This window comes from Mustela nivalis (assembly GCF_964662115.1).
Source record: "Mustela nivalis genome assembly, chromosome: 8".
NCBI lineage: Eukaryota > Metazoa > Chordata > Mammalia > Carnivora > Mustelidae > Mustela > Mustela nivalis.
The window spans coordinates 78,591,984-78,606,811 of NC_139027.1; the positions used below are offsets into that span (position 1 = coordinate 78,591,984).

At 53.7% G+C, this 14,828-nt stretch overlaps 1 protein-coding gene across 1 annotated transcript in view; it reads left to right on the plus strand.

Moving 5' to 3' along the window:
• TTC7A (tetratricopeptide repeat domain 7A) overlaps positions 1 to 14,828 on the plus strand; it is a 116,133-nt gene that overhangs the window by 28,895 nt on the left and 72,410 nt on the right. The window contains 2 exon segments of the mRNA XM_082747007.1: positions 1,306 to 1,436; positions 4,098 to 4,213. Of these exon segments, the coding sequence (XP_082603133.1) occupies positions 1,306 to 1,436; positions 4,098 to 4,213 (247 nt within the window).

The window sequence follows — 14,828 nt, forward strand, 5'->3', positions numbered from 1 at the left end:
GCGTGAGTCACATGTGACAGAAACACAGCTGAGACTGACTTGACCCAAAACGGGGTGTACTGGGACGTTTTGGGGATAGAGCCTCGGACAGGTACTCAGACGATGTCGTTAGGGATCTGCCCTCTTCAGTCTGGTCTCATCTTGACTCTAGATTTTTTTTTTCCCATGACTATGAACCTATTCAGTCTTTTCCTGGCCTTAAAAGAATCCAAAACAGATGCAAATATAGTTGTTTTCCTTTATAGCGCTCTCTGCTAATGAGCACAATAGTGCCTTCTTGGCTTTTGACCCTTTCTTTGGTGCATTTTGTTCTTGTTTGAGGGGGTTTTATGTTGTTTTTGTTTTTGTTTTTGCTTTAGAGCAATGATTTTACTTTATTTTATTTTAAAAAATTAATTGTGGTAAAAAACAATAAATAACAAAACTTTGTAAGCATGTGCCAGTGTACAGCTCAGTCACGTGAACTGTATTCACATTATGTAGCCTTATTTTAAGGCAGGTTTTCCCTAGCATTCACAGGCTGGCGAACTCCCAGCTTCCCAGCCCCAGTGGAAAGAGTACACTTCCGGGGCCCCATGCTCATCGGCTCTGCCTGGGAGCTGGAGTGGGGTCCTTGCTCTCGGATGCTGCAGGAGGGCCCCTCATGGGGAAGGCGAGGTGTTGGGGCCGGAGAATGGAAGTGGGTTCCTGGAGGGCAAAGGCAGCAGCTGTCCTCTTCCTGCAGGCTGACCCGTGCGTGGATAACTTAGGCAAGGTTGAAACTGGTTCTGTGGAAGGGTGCCACAGTGCCACTGTGCAGTGCGGCCTGGCTCCAGCTTCTGTTATGTGCAGATACTAGGGACAGCAGTGGTGGTGCAGAAAGGCTCATGATTTGCTTTCAGTGGGCGGGGGAGCGGGGGCAGTGCGGGGAGAAGAGCTGGGTGTCAGCGCCCGCAGTGCAGCATAGAGATGCTGAGTGCCGGGGAGTGGGTGTCTCTGTCCAGTGCCTTGGGAGGAGGGTCAGAAATGGTTCCTGCAGGAGCTGGCCTGGAATGATAGGCAGCAGTTGGACATGGGGGTGCCACGGCGTGGTTCCCTGTGCCGGGTTTGGGGGTGCCCGCTGTCAGCCTGCAGCTTGACCCCAGCCACTGCCAGTACCACCGCTTTAGCCTCCTCCTTCCCTGCCTTGGACCTTGCCCCCCACTGGCTGCTCCTGAGCCTGGGTTTCCGGGGGTGAGCTCACCCTCGGGCCCGTGGACAGGGCCTGGGGTGGGGGGTGGGGGGGTCGGGGCAGGGCAGGTCTGAGGTGCCGTCCTCCTCCCGCAGGCCTCTCCCTGGAACGCCTGCCCAACTCCATCGCTTCCCGCCACCGCCTGACCGAGAGGGAAGAGGAGGTGATCACCTGCTTCGAGAGGGCCTCCTGGATTGCTCAGGTGTTCCTGCAGGAGTTGGAGAAGGTGAGCTGCTTCCAGCTGCCTCCATGGAGTGCCTGTCACAGCAAGCCCCCACTAAGCCCGTGGGTGGCCCTTTGTGCCTTGGAGAGAGGCAGCTTCTCCCACCCTGGTGCCCCTCCGCCTCAGTGGTTGGAAAGCTCATCACGGTAGACCTATTCTGTCACCTCCAGGAAATAGATTGACTAAACGAGCCTGCACCAGGGGCCCTAGAGCCTCCTTGGCGAGTTTGATTCTGACGCCCAAATGTGACAGCCTATCTGCACCTGTTAAATTTACATAACCTTCACCACAGCTCTGTGAAGTAGGTATTGTGTTTATCCCCATGTAATAGATGAAGTTTTTTTTTTTTTTTTTTTTTTTTTTAAGATTTTTAATGTATCTGACAGGGAGACAGAGATAACAAGAGAGAGCACAGGCAGAGAGGAGAGGGAGAAGCAGACTCCCCACTGAGCAAGGAACCCAATGCGGGACTCAATCCCAGGACCAGGACGCTGGGATCATGACCTGAGCCAAAGGCAGACGCTTAACTGATGGAGTCCCCTTGGTGTCCCAAGTAGATGAGGTTTAGAGAGATTAAACCACATTTACTCACCACAGTACAGGTGCAGTGGCCTGGTCCTTGCAATCAGGCATCCTTCCCTGCCCTCAGGTGGCCGGGAAGCTCCCTGCTCAATCCCCTTGGGGAGGGGAGGCCTTGCAGCCCATGGTTGGAGCCTTTCAGAGACCCGAAAAAGCCAGTCAGCGGGGGTCTGGGAGTCGTCAGCCTCCCCTTGTCCCCACTCCCCTTTGTGGGAGGCTGTTTGTGGGGAGCACTTGTGACGTGAGCAGTGTGCCATGATGTGACCCTGGTTCTTCCCTTCTGGGGAGCTCTTGGTTTAACAGGAGGAGGATAGACAGCTCTGTTTCACAGAAACTGCAAATGGTCCCAGAGTTCCTGCTTTTGTGTCAGGCGGTCCACAGTCATTTTCGAATTCAGCCCTCACACCCTCTGGCTGGGAGGGGCTCTGTTGTTCCTGTTTCCCGAGTGAAAAACTCGGGGAAGGGTTCAGCCAGCTGCTTGCCAGAGTTCATATAGTTGCTAAGGGGCTTTGGCAGGACTGGAACCCTGGGAGTGTAGGAGTGTAGCTCTGATCTCTTGTTGGGGAGAATTCCGGGGGTGGTGCCCAGGCATCCTGTTCAGTAGATGGTTAATAGGGGCTAGAAGGCCGGCTAGGGGGGCCCAGGGTTGGTGTCCTGAATGAGGAGGTGCTCGGGAGCTGAGAGTCAGAGCCCGGAGACATTTGAGCCTCACCTGCTTTGGCAGGTGCCAGAATGTCAACCCAGCACCTGTCTTGTGACAGGCCCTTGTGGAGGAATCATCCCTGGGCCAGGCCGATTTCCCCCACAGCAGGCTTTCTCAGCCCCAGCATTCTCAACATTGGGACCAGACCAGTATTTGCTGTGTGGGGCTGCCCAGGGGTTATAAAATGTTCAGCAGCATCCCTGGCCTCTACAGATGACAACAGCCAAAACGGGGTGGTCACCAAAAATGTCTCCAGATACGCCAAATGTCCCTGGAGGGTAAAATCACATCCCTGTTGAGCGTCACTACCCTAGCGTCCCTCTGCTTGGTTGGATTTTAGGAGGAAGGGAGAAGTGACTGGGGGACTCGGGGAAAACAGTACTTGAGCTGCATTCCCTGGGAGAAGTTGGCCGGGAGGCTTGCCCTGCTTGAGTTGACCTCTGCCAAGGTCACGTGGATGCCGGCTAGACAGCAGTGTTTTAGGAGCCCTTCCCACTGGAATTGCCTATGGTTTGGAGAAAACTTCTGTGGAATAGGTCATCTCCCATTCAGTTGGGAGTTGCGATGATGGGCTGTGATGGTGTGCAGGGCTGAAATCAGGGCCCTGTGGCAGTGGGCAGACAAATGGGCCTTGGGAGCTACTTATCTCGGGTTGGGGGAGGGCAGGCCGTGAAACCCTGTGCATTCTCAGAAATGCTGTGTGTCCCTCCTAAGACCCAACTCCAAGCTCCAAGGAACTTAAGAAGCTCTTCTAAAGGTAAGGGGACAGCTCATTGACTTGTTTCTTGGTTCAGGGAAGGGAGGTAACAAGGGGCAGGCAGGCCTATCTCTATGGGACTGGGTGACCCTCTTAGAGCTGAGGCTTGAGGACTATTCAGTTAATAACGCAACTGCTGCTCACGTTTTCCTGGAAGCTGGGGTCTTCGCCGTTGGGCTATTCTGACTTTCCGTGGCTACATGGCAGAGTCAGCACCTGGTATATGGTAGGCCTTCAAGGGTTTGTTGAATGAGTAGACCAAGAAGTCGTAGAAATAGCCTGAGCCTGTAAATGGCCAAACTGAAGTTCGAGGTCTAGGTGTGCTGGCTTTGTGACCTCAGTCACATTCTGAGCCTCAGTTTCCACATCTATGAAATGCAGACAAAACCAGCTTTGCAGGACTGTTGTGGGCATCAGCATTAGGATGAGGAGAGCGTGTTTCAGACGTATGTTAAACGAAAGCCAGTTAGGTTGCATATGGTCTGAGAGTGGCACAGGGCGTGCCTCTGAGGTGTCTAGGGACGCGGTCTGGTGATGGGGCTGCCGTATCCGCCAGGGCTGACTTTCACTCTAGCCCCTCTGATAGAGAACTCTGAGACAGTGGCTCTCTGTGTTCCCTTCCCAGATCACAAGTAACACCACGTCACGGCATCTGAAAGGCTCTCACCCAGTCGACTATGAGCTCACCTACTTCCTGGAAGCCGCCCTCCAGAGCGCTTATGTGACAAACCTGAAGAAGGGGTAGGTTGCTGGCAGCTGAGTGGGACCTGGACGTTTCTCTCGGGGCCGAGATGCTTCTGACTCTGGTCATGTTACATCTGGCCTCTCTGATCTGGGTGTGTGTGGTGTCTGCTCTCTCCAGAGGAATATTAGGGGCTGGTCTGTTCCCGTCTTGTCAGGCTGAATAGACAGAGGTACACACCTGGGGAGGGGACAGTCCTGCCCCAGCTGGACCCCTGGCCTGGAGGAGGCCTGTGCGCCCCCTCTCTGTCTCCATTCTCCCCTCACTGTTAGACTAGGGGATGCTGCTTGATTCCCTGTCTTCTGAGTGGTAAGAACAGGGTGGAAGGATCCCCACCAGGACAGGCTGTCACCCAGCTCCCAGGTGAGAATACCTCCCAGAGCTCCGGATCCATCTCAGCTGCTTGGAAAGTCGGAGACATTGTTATCATTTGTTTGTATTATTTTTCGTGGCAGGCCACAGCTGGGTAAGCTGCTGGCCCAGGCTTGGACACCTTTTGTGTTTGTCATTTCAGTGTTTCTAGCGTCAGACCAGGGAGGCAGTGGTGTCCCTGTTTGGGACACATGGACCAGGAGGCCCAGAGAGCCCAGGCGGCTTATCCTCTGAGGGTGGGGCTGGCCCAGAGTCCTGGGCTCCTCAGCCCACCCTGTGGCTGGGAAGGTGCAGGACTGGAAGACATGCCGGGGCCCCGGGAAGCACACTGCCCCCATTCCACTTCCACTGTCTGTGCTCTTCTTTCCTATTTTGGTTGCGAAGCTTCAGTTTCGGAGACCCAGCGGTCTGGTGGGCTGGTTCCTGTTTTTGCTCCCCAGGCAGCTGCCGCTTGGTTCCTTTCCCCTAGCTGCAGGCAGCCCCTGCCCCTGCCCTGGCCCACCCCTGCCCCTGCCCTGGTGGTGGGGGGGCACCCTCGGGTCTGCAGGTGCTGCTCTCGGGGGTGAGGGGAGATGTGATGAGATGCCCCCTCAGCAGAAGCTTTGCAGCATGGTCTGCCGCTGCCTGTGCTTGCCAGTAAAGTTTTATTGGAACACAGCCACAGTGCCGTTGACATACTGTTTCTCACCCGGAGTGCAGTGGATAGCAGATCCGGAAATGCGGACTCCCCGGCCCTTTACAGAAACATGTGCTGAGTGATGCCTGCTGTGTGTTTAAGAGGCCGTCCCTCCCAAGGCCTCCTGTAGGTGTGAAGGGTAGAGGTGCTCTTCTGTGTGGTACCCCCTAGGAGTTGATCTTTGGGAATCCCGTGTGCCCTTCAGTCTGGCGTTTAACAAATATTCATCGTATGATCCGTGCTGAGTCTGTGGGAGGCCCATGCTGGCACTTGTGTATTTGGTTGTCCTGGCAGCCCTCTGGTAGGGGCTGTTGTTGCGTCCCCGTTCTGCGGGGTGGGGTGGTGGGGTGGGGGAGGAGAGGCACAGAGAATGTAAGTGGCCTGTCCTCAGCAGAGCCAGGATTACACATGCAGGACCCCACCTGCGCCTGCAGCAGGAAGCCGGGGGTGGGGGGGGTGGGGGGGGTGGGGAGTAATGTTCCCCTGCTCCTGCGGCCGGCCGGCCGGGGGCTCTGCCTCCTGTGCCTTTGCTCCAAGTGTGCTCCAGGCTTGGTAGGTGTGGCCTCTGCTTCCGGTTTGAAGAGTTTGGGGGAGTGCCCTAGGCATCTGGAGGTCGCCTAGGCCAGCCTTGGGAGCGTGAGACCACCCAGCAACCCTGGGAGGGTTCCTCTTCTACCCCCCAACCCCTGGCTCCGCTTCCTCGAGCAGGAGGCTTCTGTTTATCCTGTATGCAGGGCAGGCGTGAGGGTCCAAGGAGAGGCAGGAATGAACAGCACCTTGAGTACTGGGCTTAGACCGAAGCGGGTGTTGCTGTGAACCCCCTCTCCTCTGCAGTTCCCTCAGGGCTGCCCGCTCCCCTTCCCCACACCACACTTGCTGCAGGTCTTTCAAGGTTAAGGTGACTGTCAAGTTCAGCCGGCAGGGGGTTGGGTAGGGGAAGGAGGGCAGTTATCAAGCACCCGCTGTGTGCATGTGTTTAGAGGGGACAGTGTCCTGTGAAGGGAGTCTGGTAACCCCAGGTCACTCGAGAGGGGACGGAGCCTCAACAAGGTACAGTAACTTGCCCTGCCTCACCCACTGGGATCCAGCTTTGGTTCTGAGTAGCCTTGAAACCCGCGAAGTTTCCAGTGGGGTGGGGTGGGGGTGTGTGGGGGAAGGACAGGGCCCTGGTGGTTGTTGGACTGATGGTGGCTAAGCTGACTCAGGGCTCTCTCCACTCCTCTGGGACCCTGAGTCACCATTCATGGTGGGTGGCTCCTCTTCCCAAAGCTGGTCCCACCCCTCCCGAGTGGGCCTCTTCCTCCCTGTCTGTGTTCTGCCCACTCTGGCTGTGTGTGTGTGTGTTTCCGCCAGCAGCAGACAGCATTAACCAACCCTCACCCCTCTAGGAGAGCCGTAGTAGTTCCAGTTACTGTTCTGGTCCTGTCGCTCTGCTCACCACTGCTTCCTCCTTCCTTCTGAAGCACAGATTTTCATCCTGAAAGACAGGATGCTGACTCTTCTCCCCTCCCACCGCCCCCCTGTGCCTCCCAAATAAAGAGCAATGGAAACTGAATCATTTCTTTCCAAGCAAACAGCCCAAACATTTGAAAGCTTGAGCGCTGAGCAGCAGTCCCCGGGACATGTGGTCAACAGCTCAGCCCCTTCATCCATTTCCTGTGCCCACGTCCAGCCCAGAGGTGGCTCGGGAACGTGAAAGATATTTTTAAAGCAGGGGTTGTGGCCCCTTGTGCCCGGCTGGACTTTAAATAATTTCTTTCCCCCTTTTCTCTTAACAGTAGCTCATGCTTGTTGAATACTTACTGCCTGCCAGGCAGAATCCCATGAAGAACTACTAATGTCCCCGCTTCCTGAAGAAAGGAGAGGGGGAATAACTTGCCCAGAGCCAGCAAGCCTTGGAGCTGAGCGAGGTCTGTGCTCCCACAGTCCCGGGCCTTGCCTACCACCCGCCACAGTGGTGTGGGCTCTCGTAATTACTCATTATGGTCTTCAGGTCAGAGTTCCATCTTCCTAGATGAATCACCAGTTCCAATGGCTCTCTCTCTATATTTGTTATTGTTAGGAAGTTAAAAAAAAGGGCACCTCAATCCAGGTTTCTTAGGTACTGACCTGTTCACATTGTGAGCCAGTTACCAGGTCGTCGTAGGCTTTAGCAGCATCCCTGGCCTCCGCCCACTAGATGCCAGGAGCTCTTTCTGCCCCAAGTGTGACAACCAAAAACGTGGCCAGATGTTGATAAATGTCTCCGGTGTTAGAGGGCGAAATCACCCCCAGCTGAGAACCACTGCCTTAGCCTGAGGTGTGAGAAGCAGAGGTTCAGGGCTACAGTGGGACTCCCATGTCTGACTTTGTGTCTTCTCCTCCAGGGCAGCTCTGAAAAGCCTTTTAAGGGCTTCAGAGCCATTTCCTGTTGGTTAAATCCCCTCTACTTCACCTGGGGTTCTTAGGGTGTTTGGGAAGGTGGTAAAATCCTTGCCCACATAAAGAGAGGTCATAGCCCAGTAAGGGGGAGGGACTAAGGAACAAATACCAGAGAACAGCCCAAGCGTTCATTTCACAGGTAGCCTCTGAGAAGCCAGCGTGCACCAGGCATCCCACCTGACTCATGGAGGTTGAAGAGGGGAACAAGACGAGCTCCCCTCCTTAGGGACCTTCCATCCCAGCACAGAGCAGGCAGTCAGCAGCCAGTTGTAGCCATCAGACATTGCTGGATGCTAGGGAGGGAAGGGAGGCAGGGAGGTGGGGGTGCTGCTGGGATACGGTGGGCTCTTGGGGACCAGGAGCTTCTCAGTGTTAGAAGACTTCCCTTGGGGCCTGAGGAGCAAGGGGAGGTGGTAGGACCTGCTTCTGGGCAGAGTCCCAGAGCTGGGGCCCATTTCCATGTGGGCCCTGGGTGGACTGAGGTGCCCTTCTCCTGAGGACAGATGGCCACAAGCAGTGCCTGCTCCCAGAGTCCAGCCTCGTCCTTCCATGTGAGGATATGACAGGATTTAGAGGGTGCGGTGTTCTCCACTGTACAAATCGGGAGTGCAGGCGTTGCTTGACCTCCAAAGCTCTTTTATTCCGGGCTGTGGTTAAACCTGGGCCTAAGTATTTTAGACTTAGTAGGGTTTTTGTTTGTTTGTTTGTTTTGTTTTGCTGTTGTAAAGATTTTATTTATTTGACAGGCAGAGATCACAAGTAAGCAGAGAGGCAGGCAGAGAGAGGGGAGGAAGCAGGGCTCCCTGCTGAGCAGAGAGCTTGATGTGGGGCTCGATCCCAGGATCCTGGGATCATGACCTGAGCTGAAGGCAGAGGTTCTTTTTTTTTTTTTTTTTTTTAAAGATTTTATTTATTTATTTGAAAGAGAGACAGTGAGAGAGAACATGAGTGAGGAGAAGGTCAGAGGGAGAAGCAGACTTCCCATGGAGCTGGGAGCCTGATGTGGGACTCGATCCTGGAACTCCAGGATCATGACCTGAGCCGAAGGCAGTCGTCCAACCAACTGAGCCACCCAGGCGCCCGAAGGCAGAGGTTTTAACCCACTGAGCCACCCAGGTGCCTCTGGACTTAGTAGGTTTGAGGGACATTTTTCTTCTAGAGGCCTTGCCCTATTGATCCATTGTTCATTCCTGTCACTTGCCCTGTAGCTGATGACAGGGTTCCTTCCATGTGAGGATATGACAGGATTTAGAGGGTGCGGTGTTCTCCACTGTACAAATCGGGAGTGCAGGCGTTGCTTGACCTCCAAAGCTCTTTTAGCTGATGACAGGGTTCCTAACCGACCTGGAACTGAAAGTACAGGACCTGAAAGTTATGAATTGAGAGAGGCCCCTTCCAGAGGGCAGGGGTTTGAGACCCTCAGTTCGATTCCCCTCACTGCCACCAGAGGGCAGCCGTGGACTCTGATCGGAGCTTTGTTCCAGGTAGTTCCTTAGGCGCCAGCTGCCAGGAGAGGGCACCTTTCTTATATGTTCTGGTGGCTGCGGACAATGGGGCCGGTCCCAGAGCCCACGCTGAGGGGGAGGTTTGGTTTTCCTCTGCATGAAGCAGCTCCAGGGCTGAGGCACGAGGGAAGCCCAGGGCAGTGCAGTAGCAGGAAGGTCGACTGTCCCTGTCTGGGGCCCTGACCTCACTAGGACCCTAGCCTCTGGGCAGCTCCCCAAAACAAGAACATAAGCCACAGGCTTCTTCCCTCAGAGTGGGCAAGGGGCCATGCTCTTTGGCATGGTTTTCCCCCTTCCTTCTACCTAGACCTGCAGAGCCTCTTCTTGGCTCTGGGCTGAGAGGGAGCCTGAGCCATGTGTATTGAACCAGGTGGGCTGGATGTTTCGTTCACGTTAAAAAAAATTTTTTTTTTTTTTAATTACTAAAGCAATATGTGCTCACTGTACCAAAACCAAACAATAGGAAGGGAGTGTGTGTGTGCTTTCTGAGGGAGTTTCCTGGGGCTTGGCAGTGTTCAGCCTTATAAAAGCTCTCTCCCTCGCTGAGGGGTGTGGGTATGTGTGCGTGTGTGTGGGTGTGCAACTGCCACATGCTTCACCTTGCCAGAGAGATGCTTAGTTGAGAGGCAGTGAAAGCTGCCTGGGCTGCAGATGGCTGTGGGGGAGGGGCTTAGAAGGTCTGGCCTCCTGTGCGTCTGCCCCCACCCCACTCCGTGAGGGGTGTGTTCAACAGCTCCGATTTTGGATTTTACGATTTTGCCTTGTAGCAGCCCCCCACTGTCTGCAGTGCTGGGGAGGGCAGGAGACAGACTGCACTAAGGGGGATTCAGGGGCCAGAATCCAACATGGAAGCCCCGGAGAGCCTCCTAGTGACCTGTGTCACTCTTTGGGGCACAGGGAGACCTCTGAGGCCCATTGGAGAGGACACACTCTCCCAGGCTCTCTTAAAGCACGGCCTGAATTTCTTGTTAGTATTCACTACTTGTCCTGCACCTCACTGGGCAGGAAAGATCTCTTTGCCCAGATTTCCTCAGTGCCCTGCAAGGGAAGTGTTTTTCTGGCTTTTCTGGGACTTGGGGCAAAGAGGAGAGCTTTAGTTTTTGAAACTGATGCTACAGGTCCATGGCAGGAGTGAACAGCCTGATAAGTATTTGAACTTCACCTGACTTTGTCTCTTGATTCAACCCTCCAGCTATTGGGATCTGCCAACTGGCTGTCCTCTTCTGGGTCCCTGACCAGAAACCTCTACTACATCATTAATGCCAGCCCTGAAATGGGGGCTTCTGGCTGGGGTTCCCTGCCCCAGTGACTCTTTAGATTCTATTCAACCATAAACTTCACGCAGTTTCTTATTCTCTGTGTCAGATCAAACCAGACCAAAAAGCAAAACAAAACAATATTTATTGAGGACCTACTGGACGCAAAACACTTTGCTAGGCTCTGAATAAATCAGGAGTGTGTCTGACTTAACAGACTGAGTTCCTTAAACCCGCGGGGTCACTAACAAGCTATTCATTTCCTCATTCTGTCTCTCTGTTCATTCCACGAGTGTTCGTTGAATGTCTCTTGTCAACAGGGCTGATGACCAGCCAGACACTGGGTGCACAGTAGGTACTTTGGAAAGATGAGTCACTTAGCTGAATTTCAGGAGCCCTAGAGTTCACACAGCCAGGAAAGGAAAAGTATAACCCTGCCGGGTCAAAAGACAAGCATTGTCTTTCTCGGGAATCTTTTTAGTTTAAAGGGAGAGAAGTCTGAAGCCTTGGTACCTGTGGTCAGCCCGCCTCTCTCCTTGGATAAGCAATGGCCTGGAAAGGCCGGTGTCTACTAGGCTTTCATTTTCCCTTTGGAAAATGAGAGTTTATTTATTCCACAGTGATCTCTTGAGTGCCTCCTGTGTGTTAAGTGTTGTGCTGGTCGCTGGGAGAACAAAGCCTGCTGTATCAGCCTCATTGGAAGCTGTGAAGACTGCGGAAGACAGACTACTTCAGAAAATCTGCCCCCTGCCTACTGCTGAAGAGGGGGCTGTGAGGGGCCTGTCATCTCCTCGCATCTCCCACCTGGAGGCTTCCCTTGATGACCCATCCCTGCCTGCACATCTCTGTCCTTCTGTTCCCAGCCAGCCAGGCTTGACTTGAGTTGGAGGATCGATGGCTTCCTGGCTTCTCCGCATGCAGCCTCATTCTGGGCCAGGGTTGGTCTGAGGCCCTGTTGGGATATTGTTAAAAGTGGCAGCTCTGCTCTGAAAGGTCAGCATGAGAGACAGAAAACAAAGAGATCTTTCAAGCCGCCCTCTCACGGGGCTGGGCAGAGCCCCAGCTCTACCTGGCATTGGGAGCTTTCGCTCAGGCTGGTGGGAGAAACCCCACCTGATTTCCCGTTCCCTGGAGGCATAAACTGAGGCAAAGGAGTGTTCCCGACATCTCAGAAGAGGTCAGGGCCAGCAGAGACCCCAAATCTCTCCCCATACAGCCTTGGCCACCGGAGCCTCTGTGTTGGTTTTTCTCTTTATGGGCATTCCATAAAAATTGGGATTTACCCAAAAGATGCCTGAGGGTGATTACTTGCTTTGCGAAAGGATTTCTGGGAGCTGATTTAGATGCCAGAATCCCTTACAGATTTGGAAATAGTAAAATTACACAACTTTTGGGACAGGGCATCTTGTGAAAATGCAGTTCTGAATCTTTCATTGTGTGTGTGTATGTGTGTGTGTATCGGGGGAGGCATAGTCCCTGGGCATCTACATTTCTCTGCACCCTGTAGGCGATGTCAGTGCATGGTCTGGACGCCCTCTCCTCATGCTGATGATGCAGAGACTAAAGGTAGAGAGAGGACAGACCTTGAGGTGGAGTGGGAGAAAGAGGCCATGGTCCCTCTTGGCTCTGGGCTCCTGGTAGCAGCCTGAGCTGGGCTGCCAGGGAGGAAGCTGGCAGGGAGCCCGCAGAGTGGAAAATCACCCACAGGTCCTGGGAGCCATGGGCTGTCTCTGGGCCCTAAGGCTCTGGGGCAGTCCCAGGACCCAGCCCCTTGGCCCAGCCTGTGGCCATTGGCCCAGCTGCCAGGGCATCACTCTCCTGCAGACTTCCCAGAGCCAGCCATTTCTTCTCTTTTCTGGAAGCCCATGAAGTCTGTCTTGTTGCTCTTTCCTGATGGCGGCTGGTGCTGGGCTGTCCCCTCAGCTGGCCTGACCCCTAGCCAGCTGTCCAACTCTCGGTTCTTTTCTTATTTATTTATTTATTGAGAGAGAGTGAGAGAGAGCATGAGAGGGGAGAAGGTCAGAGGGAGAAGCAGACTCCCTTCGGAGCCGGGAGCCTGATGCAGGACACGATCTCGGGACTCCAGGATCATGACCTGAGCTGGAGGCAGTTGCTCAGCCACCTGAGCCTCCCAGGTGCCTTCTGGGTTCCTTTCTAAGGCAGAGACCTCAGTGGGACTGGAGGGCCTCTGCTGCAGGCTCCTCCTACTTGGGGTCCTGGGGACTCCCAGTCTGTCCCTGCGTGTGGTGTGTCTCCCAGGGAAGTCCTGTGTGTGTGTGTCCCCTGTGGGGGCAGGGCTTGTGAGAGGAGACAGGTGGACACAAGGCTGGAAGATCCCCTCAGGCCCCTCAAGTTCTCTGCCCTCTACTCATTCACTCCTGGACTTGCAAGCAAAATAATGTGGCAAATTAAAACTTTAAGAAGATCTTTAGGACCTGAAGTAAAAGGGGAAAGGAAAATACTACTATGTAGGGTGCCTGTCCCACATGCTCAGGTGTGTTTGGGCTGTGACCATGTTCCCCTTCCTGATGGCACTATGAGCCAGCGAGGAATCCTCTTCCTGTGGGCAGGGAGACAAGGACTCCGCGTGGCTGCTACACTTTCTCAAGATTGCAGATTTAGGATTTGGCTGAAAAGCTGGAGTTTCTGTGTCAGGTGGTCCCTTTTGGAAACTGGCTTCTTCGTACGGGAGAACCGGAAGACACCAAGCATCACCCATACCGGTGGTTTTCAAAACTGAATGTCCACAGTAACCCCCTGAAAACGTGATAAAACCCAGATTGCTGGGCTCACCCCAGAGTTTCTGATTCAGCTGGTCTGGAGTGGGGGGTGTTTGTGTATGTCAGAGTTAGCATTGTTATTAAGTTTCCAGGATGCTGATGCTGCTTGTCCAAGGACCACACTTTGAGAAACTGTGGTCTAATATTTTGTGTCTCAAACTGTACCGCTGGTGATACACAAGGTGGTTTTGAGTGATACAAAGACTGACCTTTTATTTTATTTATTTTTTAAAGATTTTATTTATTTATTTGACAGACAGAGATCACAAGTAGGCAGAGACACAGGCAGAGAGGAGGAAGCAGGCCCCCTGCCAAGCAGAGAGCCCGAAGCGAGGCTCGATCCCAGGACCCTGAGATCATGACCTGAGCCGAAGGCAGAGGATTAACCCACTGAGCCACCCAGGCACCCCAAAGACTGACCTTTTATAAGTACTTCTGTATTTAATCTCTACTGGCAAAAAAAGAAAAAAATTCACACACCAAATCCATGATTCCAGGTGTTCTTGATTAAGATACGTCTATGAAAGTAAAAAAGAAGGTGTAAAGAAAAGTGTTGGCTAAGTAAGACTATTGGTAGTGTGCAACTAGGGGCAGAACTTGTGACCATGGGATGCAGATGACAAGTCTGGGAGATGCTGTCCACACTGAAGGCCTGGTTTGTTGGAGGAGGACACCGTGTACAGCCCACGGAGGTGACCCCTTCCTTAGGCTACTTTGTGCCATGGCAGCACCCAAACTTGAATTGTCACCGAGGGCACTTGTGGCTCCCTGGCCTGTGAGCCCCTCCTGGTTCTTCTGAAGCTCTGGACAGACTGGGAAAGTCACTGTGACTCTGACTCTGTCCCTGGGGTCTTTGTCTCCACCCTCAGCCCTGCGATGAGGCTCTGTATTTATAATGTTGGTAGTTGGCACATCTTTGCTTTCTTCTCTGAAACCAGGAGTTCCCAGAAGGCAGGGACTTGGTCTGCCTGTTTGTCCTTTCATGGGTCCAGACCCCAAAGCTCCCAGGAATCTCTTCTGTGCATGAAAGATGCAGGAAGGGTGCCTGGAGCTTTCCTGGCTGCCACCTTTGGCTTTTCACCTCTCTGTGGTCTTCCATTTCTAAAATTCCTGACCTGGCAGCCTCTGTTCTCTGCTGTGAGCTGAGATCCAGGGAACTCCCAGAGCAAAGGAGAAGGGCAGGGCCCAAATATTTGCTGAGCACCTGTGTACCAGTAGCTGTGCTGGTGCTGAGCTTCAGGAGCAAGACAGGAGCCCTGTGAGGGCACAGCAAGACACTGTGCCCTCTGAGTGCACGGTGCACGACGGTTTAGCCTGTAAGCGGAAAATGACCACACAAGGTCATGCTTTGAAAGAGGAATTAACAGGGTGCAAGAGGGACATAGGCCAGAGGGGTGAGGGTGGGGAGGGGTCTGGGAGGGCTGCAAGGAGGAAGTGTTATTGGAAAGGCTTTCTGAGGTTGAGTGCAGAAGGGCTGTTTAAGGCAGTGGGGAGAGTCTGTGCCAAGAGTTGACAGAGGTGATATGGTGGGTTGTTCAAAAAGGACCTGAGTGGCAGGAGACGAGATGGGTGAGAGGCAAGAGGCAGACCCGCCAACCCTATGA